Source organism: Alexandromys fortis, unplaced genomic scaffold (genome assembly GCF_014885135.2).
Source record: "Alexandromys fortis isolate MF-2015 unplaced genomic scaffold, M_Fortis_MF-2015_v1.1 scaffold_195, whole genome shotgun sequence".
Lineage (NCBI taxonomy): Eukaryota > Metazoa > Chordata > Mammalia > Rodentia > Cricetidae > Alexandromys > Alexandromys fortis.
The window spans coordinates 2,004,527-2,026,398 of NW_026068105.1; the positions used below are offsets into that span (position 1 = coordinate 2,004,527).

Genomic DNA, 21,872 nt, shown 5'->3' on the forward strand with positions numbered 1-21,872 from the left:
TACCTGCTGCTCCTTGTGTGTTCATAGAATATGCTATACATGTTATACGAATACCATGCTTTTCATTTTGTTTATGTAGTTACCTTTCCATGAGATCTGTCCTGATCTCAGCCTGTTTCCAATTGCAGCCTTTTCCCCACTACTCACCTAGCACACTCAGTCACACCGATTTTCCCCTACACACATATTTTCATACACCTTTAAAAGCTTACTAAATTGAATTTTAAACTATTTAATATGTCATTCAATAATTTATTGCCTTTATTGTTTATTATTCCTTTCCATTGGTAGGAAATTAGTGCCACAAACATGAAATTTTGTCTGCTATAGTTTATCAATGTGTCATAAACACTGAAAGCAGTCCTATATATCGTAGGCACTATTTGTCTAAGAATTGGTTTTAGACATAGACTTCTCCAGACACACAGTTGAGTAGGAATGCTATTCCTTTCAGCTGACTTCTTCAGAAGTTATCTAAAGAAGGTCTAATTAACCCTTCTAGTAATATTTGTTTTTCACCAGGTGACAAAGGTGACACCTGCTTCAACTGTATTGGAACTGGCATTTCAGGGCCTCCAGGCCAACCCGGTTTGCCAGGTCTCCCAGGCCCTCCAGGTAAAATATTCTTCCTATAGACAATGTTTTGTTGGCTCTTATGACCATGCTAATAGTTTTGTAATGTTGTTAGTTTCTCAGTTTATAGCTAGTCACTCATGTCTACACAAACAATTGAATATGAGTTGCCTCTCTTATGAAACCTTTTTGTTTATAATACCAAATTCTACCGACATTCACTATTACAATGGTATTATTCAAAGAATTCCATTGTCCCAAAAGTGAAATGACATATAGAGTCAGACTTTTCTTCTAGAAAACTAGGGATACTGTTCATATTGTCTGAATACCAAGTATGGTTTCCAGAGTCAGAGTTATTAGGGATATACCACATATTGTCATTAAGGAGCAAGGTTTCTATTAAAGTTTTGGCAACCAGCTGCCAATATTCTTTGTACATGTAAGGACTCCCTCCTAATTTTGAATAATTTTCCAGAACCACAACTATTCCATTCAATTAACTCTTCACATATGCCAATTCTTGAGGTTACATATAATGCCTGAGTCCAGGCTGATAATAGATTCCAGACTACTTCCTAGTCTAGTGTGTCTACCAAAGACACAAATTCATTAGGAGTTTGGAAATACTTTTAGCAAGCCTCATAGTTGCCACTAGGAGCTAGTAAGTAATATCGCCTGTACTTCCAATCTAGTTTGTCTTCAATTTGGGAATAAATAATAATCACACAGAGAGCTTGTTCATATCCAGCTTTCTGGATTCCATCTCCATGATCTTATTCAGTAGTTCTGGGTAAAGAAATTCTTAGCAATATCCAAATATTAACTTTGAAACTAATTACCGAATAATAATGACGCAGAGAGTGCAGAGATTCATCTGTAGAGTCACTGCTTTAGTAACTTCTTTCTAACTTTAGTAACCTCTGGCGCCAAACGGAACTTATAAACCAAATCTTAGGGAATGGCAAACTAAAAAAGGGCTAGCAAGGATATAGGAAGATTGTACAGCTGAAAATTATGACTATGCAGTCTTTTTATTTTCTTCCTTGGCAATAGGATGGTTATAGGGCCTCTAGCCCCACCTCACAGTGCCTAGTAGATGTAAACTTTGCGAAGGAATACTCCTGAGGATATAATGCTATATGTGTTGATAAATATATTTATTTATAAGAAAGTCTGATTTCGGGCTTGAGAGTGACTCAGCAGTTAAGAGCACCCATATGAAGGTTCATTACGGTCTGCAGTTCCAGTCCTAGCGATCTGATACCTTCTTCTAGCCTCCATAGGCACCGGGCACTCAGGTGGTGTGCAGACAAATGAACAAAACACCCACACACATAAAGTAAAAGTAAATAAACTTCAAAAAAAGAAAGTCTGATTTCTTCATATTGAGAAAATGAGAGAAGGAAACTATGACTTAAATGCATTAGAATAAAGTTCTCAGTTTAGAATCTAATTTTGTAATACACTGGTTTCTATATGAGCATGGTTGGGGTCTTAAGGCTCAGAGCTCACATGATTCTGTGTGTGTTTTAGGATCTCTTGGAGTCCCTGGAGAGAAGGGTGAAAAGGGAAATGCTGGAATGACTGGACCAAAAGGATTACCAGTAAGCTTTGATTCTATTATGAGCCACAAAAGACTGGAAAGAAGCCATGTGCCCTTTGATTTTCACTTATGGACACATACACTGAATTTAGTTTGAATGTTAAATTGTGATTTATTTTATTCCTTTCCTTTCCCTATTTTGCCCTCTTTACTTCATGCATACTGAATGTTATTGTGTGGTTTAATGGAGTAAACTGGAGAAAAGAATGTTAGAAAAAAATCTGATTTCCCTTTTCTCTTTCTTCTCCCTCCTTTATCTATTAACTCAGGGAATACCTGGACTTCCAGGTGCTCCAGGTTTTCCAGGATCTAAAGGTGACCCTGGCGATGTCCTCACTCTTCCGGGAATGAAAGGTGACAAAGGAGACTTGGGTTCCCCCGGAGCTCCAGGGCTTCCTGGTCTACCCGGGACTCCTGGAAAGGATGGATTGCGAGGACTCCCTGGCCCCAAAGGAGAGCCTGTGAGTTGGTCTAAAAGTCTCCTTTTGGGTCAGATTGCCAGTACTATTAGAATGACATTCTATCTCAGTGGTAGAACTCATACCTGTTTGTGAGACCCTAAATTTAATTCTTGGTAAACTCCTTCCTTCCCGCCGCCCCCCCCCCCAAAAAAAACTGTTGGTAAATTAAAATAAAGACTGGGCTTAGTACTTACATGAGTAGTCTACTGATGCCTAAAATAATAAAATTTTAAATTAAAATGGTACGTTACTAACTAGAGTTTCCTTACTATTTTCTTTCAGTTTTATAAACAACTTCTTAATTCATTGCTGCATCAATTATTTCTAGCTATGGATGGGTAGGAAATTAAATGCTTAGGAGTCAGTGTGGGATTCACATCTTATTCCAAATATCTCTGGGGGATTGTTTTAGACATGAAAAGAAATGTANATAGGTTTATGTGCATAGATGGCCAAGTTAAGATACTATAAAGCCAAACACTTAGCATAAATCAAAAATCTCATTTTGTATTTAACATATAGTCTAGGATATTTGAATTGGAAATATGTATTATAATAGGATAGATAAATGGTAACTATCTCAACTCCTGGTAGATTATAAATTTTTTAGAGCAGAAATTTTTATCTACTTATCTTCTTGGCTTGTACCACCAGAAGATAGAGTTCAGAAATATTTATTGAAGGAGGTAATGAGTAAGTAAGTGATACAATCATAGATCCAATTTAACAATATCACACAGTTATATACGATTTAAGAAGTATTTATGTCTGTTTCATGTCCCTGGTTGTATTCTTTCATACTAACCTACAAGTTATATCAATGTGTTTCTTAAATATTTCCATTTTCAGGGTGGAATTGCTTTTAAGGGTGAAAGAGGTCCTCCTGGAGACCCAGGTTTGCCAGGTCTCCCAGGAAATATGGGACCTATGGGTCCTGTTGGCTTTGGACCCCCAGGCCCTATAGGTGAAAAAGGCATACAAGGTGTGGCAGGAAATCCAGGTCAGCCAGGATTACCAGGTAAGTTTACTATGATAGTTTGTTTGATTTCAATTTTTGTGCTTAAAAGCAGAAATAAAAACATTGACTTCCTCTCAAGAGAAATGTGTTTCTTTGGCTTTTTATATGCTCCTAGCAAGGGAATAGAATGTGTTTGTTTAAAGTGGAATTTCTTGTTAATTTTTTTCAGTCATTTGTTGGTATTTTTATTATATTTTGTGTATATATTTGTGTGGTTATTTACATGTAACCCATGCACATTACTATTTTTTTAGATTTTTTTTAAAAAAATCATATTATAATACAGTTATAATAGCCAGATGTTAGTGGCACAAACTTTTAATACCAGAACTCTGGAGCAGAGGTAGGCAGATCTCTATGAGTTTGAGCCCATCCTGGTCTACAGAGTGAGTTCCAGAACAGCCAGGACTACACAGAGAAACACTGTCTTAATAAAAAAAAAAAAAGTTACACTATAATTATAAAACTATCCTCCTTACCTTTCTTCCCTCCAATTCCAACCCCTCCCATCATGTAACCCCTTTCTGTTTCATATTCATGGTCTCTTTTGATTTAAATGCTGTTTTATAGACACACACACACACACAACCTGCTTAGTCTGTATAATAATGTTACTATAATGTTACTTGTATGTATATGTTCTCAGGGTTGAAAACATGCACCTTAATTTTAGAGACAGGGTCTCTCACTGAACCTGGAGTTCATTGGTATGTCTAGGCTGACTAGCTCCAAGGATCTGCCTGTCTCCATACCCTCAGTATTAGGGTTACAGACATGTACTACTATGGTTATCTTTTTTTCCATGGGTGTTGGGAATGTCAATACAGATTCTTCTTTAGCAGGCACTTTGATGACTGAACCTTCCTCCTAGCCCAATTTATGTTCTGATTATCAAGGGAAGGAGAAGATAGATGTTCCAGATGAATGGGGGGGGTTGATTTCCTATGTTTTTGTTGTTGTTGTTGTTCTATTCAAGCCGTCTCCTATTGGACAGTGCTGAGCTATACTGGCTGAAAAGCAGACCTTCCCTCCTTAGATCACTGGTTCAAATATCCTTCTCTTCATGGGTCCTGAGCATAACCAGAAATACTTCCTTTGTCAGCTGTCTGAATATCCTTTAATCCAGTCAGGCTGCTGACACCTAAAATTAGTTATCAAACATTCTCAGTCATTGAAGTACCTAAAACCGTGGTTTCTCTTTGAAGTCTTATCTTTCTGTTTGATACCTCCCTAGAATATACAAAATGGGATTTTTTTTGTCAAATAAATGATTCTACCTCTGAAGTAATTCGTCTATTTTCAGGTCCTAAAGGGGATCCAGGCCAGACCATAACCCAGCCGGGGAAGCCTGGCCTGCCAGGTAATCCAGGAAGAGATGGTGAAGTGGGTCTTCCAGGTATGCAAAGAATTGCCTTTATTTCAGAAAATCTTCATCACTTTACTTTTTTTTTTGATATTTCTAATTCTTACACTGCTATTTTTCTGTAGGTGACCCTGGACTTCCAGGCCAACCAGGCCTGCCAGGAATACCTGGTAGCAAAGGAGAACCAGGTATCCCTGGGATTGGGCTTCTTGGACCTCCAGGTCCCAAAGGTATGTTGAACTAGGTACTAGGCTGTGTACATTAACCTGTTAATATGATAATACTATTTCATAATATAAAACAAAGTAAATGTAATTCTTTTGCTACATGTTGTAAAGAATGTAAATGAAAAGTCACATTGGGGACTTGAGAGATGGTTCAGAGATTAAGAGTACTGACTGCTTTCCTGGAGGAGTAAGGCCTACTTCTTAGCATCTCCATGCAAGTGCCTAAACAGCCTTAGTTCTAGGTCTAATGGATTCAATGCCTTCCTGTAGCTTCTGAGGGTACTAGGCACACACATGGTTCATGTACATCCATACAGGCCTGTTGGGGTAGGCCTCTTATTTATTTCCCTGCTGTCCAGACTCCTAAAATAACCATACAGAAACTATTAATTAAATCACTGCTTGGCCTATTAGTTCTAGCTCTTAATGGCTAGTTCTTACATCTTAATTTAACCCATTTCTATTAATCTGTATATCGCCACATGGCTTTGGCTTACCAGCAAGGTTCTGTCTAGCCTCTGTCTCTGGCAGGGCTAAATGGCTTCTCATGACTCTGCTTTCCTTCTCCCAGAATTCAGTTTAGTTTTCCCAACCTCTCTTTATTCTGCCCTGCTCAGGCCCAAGATAGTTTCTTTCTTTTTTTTATTGAGCTCTACATTTTTTCTCCGTTCTCCTCCCTTTCCTTCCCTCCCCTCCCCTTCAACCCTCTCACAAGGTCCCCATGCTCCCAATTTTTTCAGGAGATCTTGTTTTTTTTTTTTTTTCCAATTCCCATGTAGATTAGATCTATGTATATTTCTCTTAGGGTCCTCATTGTTGCCAAGACAGTCTCTTTATTAATCAATGGTAATCACAGCATGCAGAGGGGAATCCCACATCACCTCCTCTTTTTTGTCTAAATGAAAAGAAAGGTTTTAATTTTAACATAGTAAAATTACATATACAAAACAGGTATCAAGCAAGAATTGCAGTTATCATATTTATATCTACTTTCTATTTTATCATAACTAAGGAAAATTATAACTATCTATTCTTCAACTCCATCAAAGATTCCAGAAGGATATAGCATTACCTAAGTGCATTATAAGCAACTTCCAAAACTCTAGAATTGGCAGAGACATCTTGCTGTCTGGACAGTCACCCAAAGTTCTTCTGTACCATTGGGACATCTATCTTCAGCCTACTGGCTCACAGTATCTGGAAGACTTTTCCATGAAACAGGAAATTTCAAAAACTGTTCCTCCTCTATTGGCAGTTTGTCAGTCACTTTCTCCTTTGTCCTAAAGAATGTCTGGCAGATCTTTCATGAGGCAGAAACCCTGAAGGACTGTCTCACTATCTATAGGCAACATCAGCAGTCATAATTCTGTGGGTCCTGCATATCCAGTTCATACAGCAAAACATCAAGCAGTCCAGGCAAGAGCAGTTTTTTTAACTCCATAAGGAGCCTCTTCGATGCCCATCTTCCTCTTAAAGTAGATTGGTGCTGCCAAGAGTAGATGTGCCTCATGTTCATGAAAAGTATAAGTGCTTAACATGTTTTAAATGCCATATTCTGTTAGTCTTTGAGAGGTTTAAATAATAACTATTTATCTGAAATATATCTCTGTACATCTAGAAAACCTAACTAACATGACTATAAGCTTGACTATTATAGATTACTATCTATTAACCTGTATTTCTTAATTATCCATTACATTTTTAATGAGATGTACAAGTATAATGCCTTAATCAAGAGCAGAAATATACATACAACAAAATTGACCTTAAATTTGTATCAATAAAGCAAGATCCATACCAATGCAAATCTCTGTAGCATATCCCCCTTTAAATGTAAAGAAGCTTTTATAAACAATCATTTAGAGAATTTGGTCATAGTTCTCTCCAAACTGCTTCCTGCTTTTTGTTGTGTGAAGCATTTTTGGGAGTATTCATGGCAACCTTTAAGGAGGTCTTGGTCCATCAAGCTACATTAGTCTGGAAGAAATCCATAGGTTCTCATCTTCTGTGGAAACAAAAGAACCTCTTTTCCAAAGTAGCATATTCTTAGACCCATATTCTGAAATCAGGATACCTTTAAAATACATTTTCTGGTTTAGCTTAGCAGCCCATACAGTGAAATGTCTCTCTGTACTTAGCTCCTTCACAGTCAAAAAAAAAAAATAATAATAATACAATAATATGCATAATCCAGACTCTGTATTTTTCTTCTTTGCATGGCTTATTTTTCTTACACTACAACTTTTTCTACAAGTTTAATATTTATTATCTTTACTCCTTTAATCTATGACTTTCTGTATTCTTTTATATTACATTTACTGTCTTTTTATGTTTTTTCTTCTCTCTCCCAAGCTTAAGTACATTTTTTTTAAACACACTGTGTCTCATTTAGAAGTCTTTTATGTCTGAATCTGTCCTACTGTGTATCTGAAATCTTTTTCTAACCAGAAGCACCCTTTTAAGAAAATATGCTAAGTGGGCATAGTTAGGACCAACACAGCCCTGCCTGCTTGCTCTGCCCAGTCCAATATGGCGGAAACATGTTCACTGCCTCTGAGGGCCATTCTCTCTGTCCCAGATCCAGGGTCCAGTCACAGCGGGTCTGTGTTGCCATTAAACAAGTTGTAGCAGTCTGCTCACAAAATCTTATTTAAATGCTCCATAGTCAGACCTCCCAAACTAGTCAGAGCCATTCGTGCTGGTGAACCAGGAAGCAGCTGTTTTGATACTGCACTTTTTTTTTCTGCTACCACTGAATCATGAAGACCTCTCTTAAAGGAGCTGCAGCATGCTGCCAGCAAAACAAAGCCCATCTGAAAAAAAAATGTGGCTAAACTTTGTTTTTTAGTGTCTAGAATTTCTTTCCAAGCCCTCTCAGGTTTTATGTGGATTTAGCTAGTACACATTGGGATGCCAATTTGTAGTAGGAGGTTGCTTGTTTGTTCCCAGCTGCCCAGACCACAATCACTCAGAAACTATATTATTTAAACCACTGCTTGGCCAATAACTTAAGGGTATTGCTAGCTAGCTCTTATACCTTTAGTTAACCCATTTTTATTATTTTATATTTTACCATGAGTTTCATGGCCTACCGGCAAGGTTCCAGCTGGCAGCTTGTGTCTTTCTCCTCTGGCAGCTCCATGGGTATCTCCTGACTCTGCTTACTCTCTATATATGTATCTCTTCCAGCCTGGCTATATTTGGTTAAGCCATTGGCCAAGAGCAGCTTCTTTATTCATTAACGAATAAAAGCAACATATATTCAGAAAAGACTTCCCATACCATTTCCCCTTTTCTGTTTAAATAAAAAGAAAAGTTTTATCTTTAACATAGTAAAATTACACATGCAAAACAGGTGTCAAGCAAGAATTACAGTTACAATATTTATATCTACTTTATATTTTATCATAACTAAGGAAAAATATAACTATCTATCTATTCTTCAACTTTATCAAAGACTTCAGAAGGATATAATATTACCGAAGTAAACAGGAAGTACATTGTAAGCAACTTCTAAAACTCTATAATTGACAAAGACATCTTGCTGCCTGGACAGTCACAAGCCAAACACCCATACACATGAAATTAAAATAATAATAAAAATAAAATATTAAAAAAGAAAGTCACTATATGCACCTAATTTTGGAGGCAAGGTCTTTCTTTGAACCTGGAGTTCATTTTCTAAAACAATCTAGTGTCAAAACTATCTACAGTGCTTAGTCGTACTGAAACTTGATATTTTAATGGTACTCATAGGAGACCTACCCTTTCCTGGATGGAGATGGAAGAGGAGTGGATTGGGGGAAGAGAGGGGGAATAGTAGAGTGGGACGGGGAGAGGTGAATTGGGGGAGGCGACAGCCAGGATGTAAAATAAATAGATAAATAAAACACTATCTGCATTTCAGAGATGCAGAAATTATCTTGTGCTAAAAAACATCACAGGAATTCTTGCATTTTGTGTCCATTGTATTCTCTGAGCTTAGAATAGTTCCTGGGAATATAGCAAGCACTAAATAGACATGTAATGAATTAACAGATTGTATTAATCAAAAAACAGATTCACTGTACACATACACATTATTTTATCCCAAGTTAAATATTCCCTTGATTTATCGAAATTTTGGGGTTTATTTTCTTCAGTTCTGTTTTATTATTCTCATGAGTAGCAACACAGCCCCTTTTGTAATGACAATTCTCACTTCTACCAAATACTTTTATTAAAATGTCAGATCTGATTCTATGTGTCAGTTCTTATGTAACACATGAGTTGCATTTAGCTCATCTGTAAAGGTCCATGATAGACATTCTGCCACTCTACCTTGTGATGTAAGCAGAAGGGAAGTTCTGTATTTTTATGTGGCATTCATTCACTAGATTTAGTTCTGACTTATTCTATATTCTTTATGAGAATGTATCTTCTTATACACCCATTACTCTGTGGAAATGAAAGACTAAAGTGGGTGAGAGAGAATCGCAAATATCTATCTATTAGGCCTGGTTCTGAGTAGACATACAGAATGTCCATGTACTTTTAATGAGTTGTTGTGTAAAGCATGATTAGGGAGATGAGAATGTAAGTATCTTTTTTAAAGTTTGTTCTTCCTGTGAATTAAAAAAAAAAGTCTTACTGTTTTGCAGGTTTCCCAGGAATTCCGGGACCTCCAGGAGCACCTGGAACACCTGGAAGAATGGGTCCAGATGGCCCACCTGGGTCACCAGGCTTTCCAGGACCAAAGGTCTGGAAGTTTATTTTTAAAAATTTTATTTTTTAATCTTTTATGTATATGAGTGTTTTGTCTGCATGCATATGAATGTGTACATGTGTGTGCCTAGTGACTACAGAGGTCAGAAGAGAGTCTCGTGTGCCCTGGAACTAAAGTTACAGACAGTTGTTAACCACAATGTGGGTGCTGGGAATTGAACCTGGTTTTTTTACAAGAGCAGTCAATGTTCTTAACTGCTGAACCATCGTTCTAGCCCCAGTTGGGAACATTTTAACTTACCCTCCTTTTTTATTTTTTATTTTTGTCTATTCTACTGTCCTCAGCCCCATTTCCTATTTTGAGTTAGACATTGGCCCAGGTCTTTATTATATTGAAAGAAGTTAACTATATTTTCATTTAAAAATAAAATATCTAATCCCAAGCCATCTTGGAACAAAAGGTAATATTTAGATCCCAAAAGTTTCGGACCTTTGTTTAGACAGGTGGGCTGTTAGATTAGATGGAAGAATCCAATGATCAGCTTTACCTGTACTTATGTATACAAACAGTAACCCATTTCCTACTTGCCATACCTGTGTGATGATTGGTGAGATTGTGCTGGGTGTATTAAGTCCTTTCTGTATTGCTTCTTCTGTTCCAATTCCACCAAAGACACATAAAGCAAATCACTGCTATTGGGTACTACTAATAAATAACTCCCTTAATACTCCTTCTATTGTATCTTATTTAACCTCAAACACTTTTTAGTCAGCCTTCAGCCAACTGCTGCAGTGTGTAATTATTTTGACTCTTCTTGTAGTTTCTATACTTAAATGATTTAATCTTGCTGGATTTCATCATTATTACTTGTTTTCCATGGGAAAAACAGATGATGGGCTCTCATGAGAAAACTACTTCTTTGTTGGCTTGTTTTTATTTTATAATGAACATTTTCAAATAAACACAAAAGCAAAAGAAGTAATATAATGAACTTGCATATATCTGTCACCCAGGCACAAAATTATTAAGATTTTAGTAACATTTCCTTAATCTTTTTCTGTTTTTTTTTTGCGGGGGGGCATTCTCATTTAACCCAAATCTCAAAAGTACATCATTTCACCTGAAATTGCTTCAATATTAATCTCTAACTAAATGGAAAATTTATACAGAAACCACAATGGCATTATAAGACTTAGGTAAATTTAAAATCATTATTTGGATGATCTAATTCTCAATCCATATTCACATTTTCTCACTTGGGTAGAGTGTTATTTAATCTCATGCTCTTTTATTTAACTTTCTTATTTTGAAACCAGTCCAACGCATTGATTTGATTTTATTAAACCCTGTTTCCTATCCTTCCAGATGTTTCCTCTAACATGCCCATTACTTTTCATTTAATTATCCTCTCCTCACCATGGAAGAGAAGTATTACTTTGTATTCTCTGCTTTAAATTCTCTATAGTAAATGGTAAGCATCAGGAAAGTCACGGGACTTTTCCTTGTGTTTTGTTATGTGTATGCTTAAGGGAGAGCCAGGATTTGGGTTACCTGGGCCACCTGGGCCACCAGGATTCCCAGGTTTCAAAGGAACACCTGGTCCAAAAGGTGATCGTGGTTTTCCAGGACCTCCAGGTCCTCCAGGACGCACTGGCTTGGATGGGCTACCTGGACCAAAAGGTATGGAGGCTCTTGCTACTTCTCGATTTGCTTTAAACTTTTATTGATGTTGAAACCTTTAGAAAAGGTTAAGGATCATAAGCCAGTTAACTGGAGAGCCCATGATGTTCTTCTGTTACTGTTATAATTTTGTTCATATTCTGATAGTTATTTTTAATCTTTGATTTTTCTTGAAAAGGTAATACAAAGATATTTGCACATAAGTAACAGACCCTAGTGTGGTTCCATAGGCCAGTAATCTCATGTAGGAGTCAGAGGCAGAAGGATCAGGAGTTCAAGGCCATCCTCATCTAGTGAGTTTTACACTAGTCTAGGCTACAGAATAACTAGTCTCAAAAACAATTAAACAAACAGACAAACTGAAAGAAATATTTCTTTCACTTCATCCCCCATCCCCACTTTCTTCCTCCCCATCCCATATGTAATCTCAGTTTAGTTTCTTTTTCTCTGTCTGTTATTTCTCTACAAAAATACTAACTCTTAGGAAGTTTTCTCTTCATTTGTCAAAACAGAGGACATAATTGCCTTTTGCCTTTTCATGTGTTTGTTTTGTATAATTTTATAATTTAGGAATCACTCCATGTCAGTGCTTGCAGCATTTAAAAGAATTTGGTGGCCTAGTATTGAATTACATGAGTATGCTATCAATTGCTACTTCTTAGAATGGATTTTTGCTCATCTTTTCTGATTACAAATAATGCCACATGTTATTTCAGATGTGTGCAGGTATAATAGTAGAGTAGAGGAATAAAACTTAATTTCCTCATTAAAAAGTAAAAGCCTCTCAAGTATTATGAAATTTCTTTCAGTCTGTGCCATTGGCGTTCCTATCAGCAATGAATGAAAGCACTTCTTTTCCCCAATCACTTCTTGACTATTCTAAAACAAAACTAAACACAAACAAACAAACAAACAAACAAACCTCCTGATTTTTCTTGCCTGGTGGAAGTAAGTAGGTTTATCAGTATAATTTTTTTAAACTATGTCATTGTAAAGTTTTCATATACACAGAAACATTAAAGAATTGTACATCGCATGACCTGTCAACCTGCTGCTTGGACCCCGTGTATAACATTTTGTCTGCTTCCAAGTATTTTAAATAAAATAATGTGAATATATGAGCTAGAGATATAGCTCTATAGTAGAAAATGTGCCTAGTATGTGAAAGGCCCCAGATTCAATCCTCTGTTCCAGAAATGGAAATTACACATATAATACAATGTAGAAAAGACAACACAGTGTCTGCTATATACATCCATCACTGATGTTCTGCTATGAGTGTTTTACTAGACATACATTTTACTATCCATATTTACTACACATCTGTCCACCTAACCATATCTCTATATATCTGTTGATTTCTTTTTGATGAATATCAAAACAATTGCAATAGCGGTGCATTCCCCCTGAATACTCAAGAGGTAAACAATCACTACAATTCCAAAGATGTCTACTTATATAGGTGTTGTATTCCTATATAAAATCCACAGATGTATTTCAGATTGACAGATGCAATTCAATATCATATACATTTTTCAGGGCTGGGGACACAGCTAATTGGCAGTGCATTTCCCTGTTATGCTCTAAGTTCTAGCGCTCGCGCGCGCATGCACACACACACACACATACACATATCTTAGAAACTGTTCTTATTCCATTTTCCAGTCTCCAACATCTACACCAATATTGTTATAAGTGTTTTAAAATATATCATTATTCTGTCTGTTCTGGTGTCCTTGTAATTGGAGTCATGCAATATGTACATTCTTGTAAAGCATCTTTCACTGAGCATGTTTTTTTTTTTTTTAAAAAGCATCCTCTGTGCACATCACTAGTTCTTATTACTAAGAAATGACTAAGAACAAAGATGACATTGCGAGGATACCTGGACTGTCTCAAGTAGCTGACTATTATGAGAGAAGCTATTAGAAGAGTTCTCTCGTGTTTTAATGAATATATGTTTTCACTTTGATTAACCATGTAGCTAAGGTTATAATTATTGCTCATGTGTGTTCTTTCTCCAACATGGATGTGCCATTTAAAATTCACACCAATACAGCATTAGTCGTTCTCTCCAGCATGAAAGTTTTACTTGCTTTGTGGTAATATCATAAATTACATTTTAATTTATATTTCTCTGATAACTAGGGGCATCCATCATTTTATCTGCTCTTGTGGATTATTAGTTAGATATTTGAACACTTACCAGTTTGAATTGATGGACTGTGTTGTGTTTTATGTTAAGTTGAAGGTATTCCTAATATACCCTGAATGAATACTTGTGTTTTTTTGTAGAATAAACTCAGGAATAATTTTTTTCAATGTTGGTTACCTACTCACATTTCCAGTGTGTTTGAATAAAAGTTTAAATTTTATTGTTTTTATTTTTATTTTTAATTTATGTTTTTTATTATCATCATCTTGTGCCTTGTGTAAGAAATACTTGTCTGCTCAGCATTGCCAAGGCATTCTGTCCTATTACTGTCATTAATCTCAAATAATTTGAATTTATATCATTTTATTTAAAATGGAAATCCAACAGTGGATTATGTGGGGATCTCTATCAAGTCAAATACTATAGAAATACGGATCTTTGTTCTTGCGTCAATCCTATTTCATTCATCTATTCCACTCTTCTTTAACTAGTATCACACTATCTATGTTATGGTACCTATAGATTAATGTGTGAACTCCCATAATGTAAAAATAAGTTTTGTGTTAAAATTTTAAACTATACTATGTACTTTGACTTTCCTCTCAGCATAGTTCAAATGTACATGTTCCCTACTGTGAGTAAATTAACCATCGCTTCATATTTTAAGTGCCTCATTTTCCCTGTGAACTATTGATATCATTTCCCATTTCTCCATTGCTTTAAAGTACTTGAATTTGATGTTGAGTATAAAAAGGAATAGGATTAACATAGCTGGCTTGGCTGGTTTTATTTCACTGGTCAGTTTGCAAGAAACAGAATTCTCATGGTCAATGTTTTGGAGCCATAACTAAATTAACTCTATATTCCCAAAGATTTTTATTAAAGGAATATATATATATATATCTCCACTTAATTTTAGCCAGAATGGGTTTTGTTGTGAAAATCCCAAAAGTAGTCCAAGACAGCTTCTTCTTAAATAAATTCTTTTAGTAACACCTATATATCTTTTATTGACACCTACTTTTCTTTTTTCCTTCCCAGTACAATTATATATTTATTTTACATATTTATTTTACATACCATCCATATTTTGCTACACATATCTTCTGGCTCCCAGATTACTCTACCCACTTCCCATATACCACCTCTTTTTTTTTAAATTTTTTTTAAATTTTTATTTATTTATCATGTATGTATACAATATTCTGTCTGTGTATATGCCTGCAGGCCAGAAGAGGGCACCAGACCTCATTACAGATGGTTGTGAGCCACCATGTGGTTGCTGGGAATTGAACTCAGGACCTTTGGAAGAGCAGGCAATGCTCTTAACCTCTGAGCCATCTCTCCAGCCCCCATATACCACCTCTTATATCACTCTTTCTCCTTGAAGAAAGAAGCAGACATCCTATCGGAGTTAACAAAACATGTTTTATCAAGTTGAGGTTAGGTCCAAACTCCTCTCCCTGCTTCAAGGTGCATCAAGCATTGGGAATAGGTTCTGAAAACTCAGATCCTGCCCCAGGGACATGATCTGAACCTACCACTAGAGGCGCCACAGCCACATAAAGCTATCCAACTGTCAGCTCCATACAGAGGACTTAGTTCAAAGAGTTATATATATATTTTGAGAACAGGAAAGAGAGTTAACTCAAATAACAAGCTCCAGTTGAGACCTTCATGCTTGTCCTTGTGATTAAAGGTCCATTGTCAGCAGTACAGGAGCTTTATAGACTCTGGATGGTAGAGAAAGGAGATATTATGACCTCAGCTAAAAGAGGGTGGTGGTTTTCCAGGGTTGTCATGAAATATTTCATTAGCAATTAGGAGGCATTCATATGCACATGACTTATGGAGAGAGTGACTTCTTCAAAATTCAAAAGCATTTCTCAAAAAAGGGAAACTTGCTAATCCAGAGAAATCTGTCATTTCACCTTGCTGTTGGCATGAAATATATGTGAGGATGTGTGTTTCTGAGAATGGGTGCCATTTTTTAATCCTGTATATCTGTTTATGCATGTGTGTATATCTTTTAATAACACATATATCTGTGACTAAATAAGTTTGAGGGACTGTAAATCACTTAAAGTTGTAGTGTTCTCCAACAGTTCATCTTTCTCATCTATAAGCCATGATTAAAAATTGCAAATCAAATTCAAGAAATTCCCTACTATATTTTGAGAAATAATTTGTGAAGAAATGAACTACATATTTGAAACATGTACTTTTTTAAATTGAGAATAAGAAAAAAAAGTTTCCGCCTCCTCCCAGCCTCCCATTTCCCTCCCCCACCCCCCATTCTTCTCCCCCTCCCCCCACTCCTCTCCCCCTCCCTCTCCAATCCAAAGAGTAGAACACAAGCAAGGATGTCAGGACCATGGGGGGTGCACCCACCCACTGAGACAGTGGGGGCTGATCTATTGGGAGCTCGCCAAGGCCAGCTGGACTGTGACTGAAAAAGCATGAGATAAAACCAGACTCTCTGATCATGGCGAACAATGAGGACTGATGAGAAGCCAAGGTCAATGGCAAGGGGTTTTGATCCTACTTCATGTTCCGGCTTGGTGGGAGCCTAGCCAGTTTGGATGTTCACCTTCCTAGACATGGACGGAGGGGGGAGGACCTTGAACTTTCCACAGGGCAGGGAAACATGTACTTTTTGTTACCATGAATTTGTTTAATCTTTTCAAGGAAACTTAGGATTCCCATATTTTTAATAGTAAACTCTAAGTAGAATTTGGGATGGTTTGCTTTCTAGTTTGTTTTTGGTTTTGTTTTCGTTTTGAGACAAGAATTCTCCATGTAACCCAGGTTGTTGTTGAACTCATTATTCCTGTTCCCACCTCCCTAACGATAGGACCTCAGGTGGAAGTTATTGGGCACTGCTACTAGTGCAGTTCTTAATGTACTAAAAGAATTAATATTTGGGCATTTTTCTATATAAGTTCTTCATTTGTCTAGCAATTATTATGTTCATATCATGGATCATGTTAATACTGAAGTCACTAAAAACGCAAAGGTATGAACTTTGCTCTTGAAAAATCTCAGAAGTTGCTCTCTACTATTAAAAAAAAATCTAGATGAGTGGTTCCCCACCTTTCTAATTCTGTAGCTCTTTAATACTGTTCCTCATTCCGCAGTGACCCCCCAACCATAAAATTATTTCATTGATACTTCATGACTTTAATTTTGCTACTGTTATGAATCGTTATGTAAATATCCAATATACAAGATCTCTGACATGAGACCCCAGGAGGTCAAGTCCCACAGGTTGAGAACCACTAGTATTGCTATAATAGCAGTTTTTTCAATGTGTGTGCTAATAAAGTTTCAAATCAAATTTTGACAATAGTCAAAATTCAGCTAACACAGTACAGTAAAAAAAAAAATTGCCCAACATGGCTGTGGTTTATGTTAAGTGGTAAATTACTTGTATGCATAATAATTTACTATACTATTTTGTTTCTCGGGACCCATGTCTCCAAAATCTTCATTTATTAGACATATTTAGACCAATTAATACATATTGAAATTAAATGATTAAACTGTAAAAGAAAGTTGGTATGCCATTTTCAAAACAATATAGACACCAACAATAAATTTAAAAAGTTAATAACTTTTGAAATCTCCATGGGGGTAAAAAATATGCTTAAACCTGAATATCATAATTTCATTATACAAAAAAGAAAAAAGAATAAAGATGATGACTTTAGAAGCATTCTGTTTACCTCATATATTAATTTATTTCATTTGAAGGCTCTTGGAAGTATAGGAAATGACACTTTGCCTGAATCTTTTAAAAAGATAGTCTAATCAGCAGAAATAATATAGAAAATACTTTGACAAATGAAACAATATATTTGGAAACATTAGAAGTAAAAAATTTGATAGCAATAAAATGTGTATAATTTTTTCAAAATCAAGAAAATGTGTCTAATATATTTATAAGGAAAATATAAAGTATTAATAGCAACTTAAAATTTTATAATTGATTTTTAATTCTATATATTAGTGGGAAGTCTTGCTATTGTCAATTTCCCCATTTATAATAAATATAAATTATTTTCATTGAGAATTTAAGAAATCATTCAGAAGCACTTCATGAAACTGATTTAGAAGCTCAGTAATTACCGAATACACATCAATGTATGACAAAATGCCACTGTGAACCTGTTCAGGAATAACGAGCGCAATAGTAGAAGTGTCTAAATCATACATATGCGCCTTCATAAACTTGGTATTTCACAGAAGTATCTTCATTAGTCAGTAAGGAAAGGATGAATTCTTTCAAAATTGATATGAATAGTGATTTCACTAAATGAACACCTAATGCATAATATATATAAAGAGGGCTTAGAATTATAAATATTATAATTATGAAAAGTAAGTTTGAGATATAAGAAAATGATATTTTATATTATAAGTTTACAGAATTTCAGCAGCTCTTCTAAGTAGAGCAAATACAAAATTACAGATAGAAAATTGTGATGCTGTAATTTCCATCATTAGATGGTCTTGACTTTCCTCCCTCATCTCAATAGTATGTATAGTACTTAGTCTTGGTATTATGTGGATGGACACAAAAATAAGATGCCCAGAACTCTAGTAGGAAAGTGTCAGGAATTTCTCAACATTGACATTTGTAGCCCATTTCACCCAACGAGAACAGGGAACCATTATTTTCCATACACACAAATTAACCAAGAAAAGGCATAATCTTGGCTTAAACAAACCTTAGCAAATTAAAAACATATTTATTAAGAAGGTAATACCAGAAAAATTAAATAAGGAAATTATATCAGGAAGATAAGTATGCTTGGGAAAATCATAACACTTAGAAAATATCTAGAGTATTTAAATAAACCAGCAATCAAAAGAGAAGCAATTAGGAAAATTAACAAGCATGTCTAATTGAGTGAAAATAAAGTAAAACATATTTAGTGGCTCAAAAAAGAAGTTTGTATGCTAAAGTTTATATAAAAAAGAAAAATAAGCCTGGTGGTGCTGGTATATGCTTTTAATCCCAACACGTGGGAAGCAGAGGCAGAAGGATCTCTGTGAGTTCAAGGCCAGCTTGGTCTACAGAGGGAGTTCCAGGATAGCCAAGGCTATAACACAGAGAAACCCTATTTTGAAAAAAAATCTTAAAGAAATTATTATTTTTGAGAAAATAAGGAAGGTAAACAAATGAAAAAGAATGTATGAGAAGGTTGGACTATATCAATCATATGAAACTTAAAAAACAGGAAATTTATATGAAACCAAATCAGTTTCTTCAAAAAGTTCAATAGAACGGATGCACATCTGAATTCAAATGAGATCCTTTGAGAACTCTAGTAAAGCTGATAAATATTTAGACAGGATGACCATAAAAACAGAACTATAAAGATTATGAATATTAAGAATGAAAATGGGGACAATATTAAGTACTACTGTAGGCATTAAAAGACTAGCAGAGGACTATAGCAAATGAATGCATGCTGAAAAATATATTGACAGATAACATGGACTCATTATAAGCATTGCTATAATTTATTGATGATAACTGATGAAGAAATTATTCATTTTTTTCTAAAATTGAACTTATAGTTTAAAACTCATCCATCAAAGAATACTTCAGGTGCAGGTGACATCTCTGGGAATTAATATCAAACATTCTAAAAAGCAGTAATAGCATCCCTACACAGTTTCTTTACCCAAAGAATACTGAATGGATCACTTCCCAGTGGTTGTGAGTGAGGGCAAAATTACTCAAACGTCAAAACCAGACAAACAAAACAAATGAAAAACAAAAGATCAAAACCTAAGTTATAAGCCAAAATCTCTCAATCTCCCTAGCATAGGTAAAAGTTTTCAAGAGGACAATGACACATCAAACATTACAACATTTAAAAAGGAACTGCATCATAAACAAATAAATTTTATCTTCAGAATACAAGATACTTTGACATCTGAAATTATTCAGTATAATTTGCTCTTTTAACAGTCTAAAGAATTGCATCTATGCTATTTCCTTAAATATTGCTAAAATTATTTGATAAAATTCAACATCCATTCCTTAAAAATACTTTTAGAAAATTATAAACTCAAGAAATCCTGTTAGTTGGGCATAGTGGCTCCTGACTTTAAACTCAGGATATGGTATGTTGAGAAGGATAGATTTCCTCAAGTTCAAGGACATTGTGAAATACATGGTCTCAAGGCACTGTGTGTGTGGACAGTGGGAGGCTCTGTTTCAGAATAATGATCATCAATAATGAAATCCCAAAACTCCTTTTTTTTAAAATATTTATTTATTTATTATGTATACAATATTCTTTCTGTATGTGTGCCTGAAGGCCAGTAGAGGGCACCACACATCATTATAGATGGTTGTGAGCCACCATGTGGTTGCTGGGAATTGAACTCAGGACCTTTGGAAGAGCAGGCAATGTTCTTAATCGCTGAGCCATCTCTCCAGCCCAAAACTCCTTTTTTTATATAGTCTTTTATCAAAAGTTTTATGATTTATAAGTAGTTTAAACTAGTTTATTTAATGGAGAAAGACCTAATACTTTCCCGCAAAAGACAGGTTACAACACAAAATTGTTTGCCAAAAAAATTCGGTATTATACTGGAAACATTTAGCCATTGCTATAAGGCACAACAATGAAACTAAAAGCATACAGATTAGAAAGGAAGAAATTTCCTACTCATACATAATATGACTTTATACTTAGAAAATAATCTTTTTTATTAAAATGTTCTGCCTCCTCCCTGCATCCCTTTCCCTCCCCACTCCCCTCCCCCTCTCTCTCCAGTCCAAAGAGCAGTTAGGGTTCCCTGCCCTGTAGGAAGTCCAAGGTCTTCCCCCCTCCATCCAGGTCTAGGAAGGTGAACATCCAAACAAACCAGGCTCCCACAAAGCCAGTACATCCAGTAGGATCAAAACCCAGTGCCATTGTCCTTGGCTTCTCAGCAGCCCTCATTGTCCGCTATGTTCAGAGAGTCCGGTTTTATCACATGCTTTTTCAGTCCCAGTCCAGCTGGCCTTGGTGAGCTCCCAATAGATCAGCCCCACCGTCTCAGTGGGTGGGTGCACCCCTCGCGGTCCTGACTTCCTTGCTCAATCCAGTGCTCCAGTGTGGGTCTCTGTCTCTATCTCCACCCATTGCCAGATGAAGTTTCTGTGGTGCTATGCAAGATATTCATTAGTATGGCTATAGGATCGGGCCATTTCAGGCTCTCTCTCCTTAGCTGCCCAAGGACCTAGCTGGGGACATCTCTCTGGACCCCTGGGAACCCCTCTAGAGTCAAGACTCTTTTTTTTTTTTCTTTTTTCTTTTTGGATTTTCGAGACAGGGTTTCTGCGTAGCTTTTGGTTCCTGTCCTGGAACTAGCTCTTGTAGTCCAGGCTGGCCTCGAACTCACAGAGATCCGCCTCCCGAGTGCTGGGATTAAAGGCAACCACCGCCCGGCCTAGAGTCAAGACGCTTGCCAACCCTAAAATGGCTCCCTTAATTAAGATATACACTTCCCTGCTCCCATATCCACCCTTCCTTTATCCCAACCATCCCATTCCCCCAAGCTCTCCCCATCCTCCCCTTCTCACTTTTCTCTCCCCATCTCCCCTTTCCCCCATCCCTCCCCCATCCCATTCCCACCCCCCAGTTCCCAATTTTTGCCCAGCAGTCTTGTCTACTTCCAATATCCAGGAGGATAACTATATGTTTTTCTTTGGAGAGGACAATAATCAACTTTATATGGAAAAAAAAAAAAACCTCAGAATAGCCAAAAAATCTTATACAATAAAGAAACGTCTGGAGGCATTACCATCCCTCACTTCAAACTCTATTACAGAGCTACAGTATTGAAAATAGTTTGGTATTGGCATAAAAACAAAGAAGTCAACCAATGAAATCGAATAGAAGGCCCAGATTTTAACCCACAAACCTATGAACACCTGATTTTCAATAAAGGAGCTAAAAGTATACAATGGACGAAAGAGAGCATCTTCAACAAATGGTGCTGGCATAACTGGATGTCAACCTGTAGAAGAATAAAAATAGATCCATATCTATCACCATGCACAAAACTCAAGTCCAAAT

General features: G+C 36.2%; 1 protein-coding gene across 1 annotated transcript in view; it reads left to right on the forward strand.

Annotated features, from left to right (window-relative positions):
- The window catches only part of Col4a5 (collagen type IV alpha 5 chain), a 203,090-nt gene that overhangs the window by 109,128 nt on the left and 72,090 nt on the right, over positions 1–21,872 (forward strand). The window contains exons 22-29 of the mRNA XM_050123992.1: positions 523–615; positions 2,110–2,180; positions 2,449–2,640; positions 3,490–3,658; positions 4,962–5,054; positions 5,147–5,251; positions 9,889–9,986; positions 11,483–11,633. Coding sequence (XP_049979949.1) covers positions 523–615; positions 2,110–2,180; positions 2,449–2,640; positions 3,490–3,658; positions 4,962–5,054; positions 5,147–5,251; positions 9,889–9,986; positions 11,483–11,633 — 972 coding nt within the window. The remainder of the gene's footprint in view (positions 1–522; positions 616–2,109; positions 2,181–2,448; positions 2,641–3,489; positions 3,659–4,961; positions 5,055–5,146; positions 5,252–9,888; positions 9,987–11,482; positions 11,634–21,872) is intronic.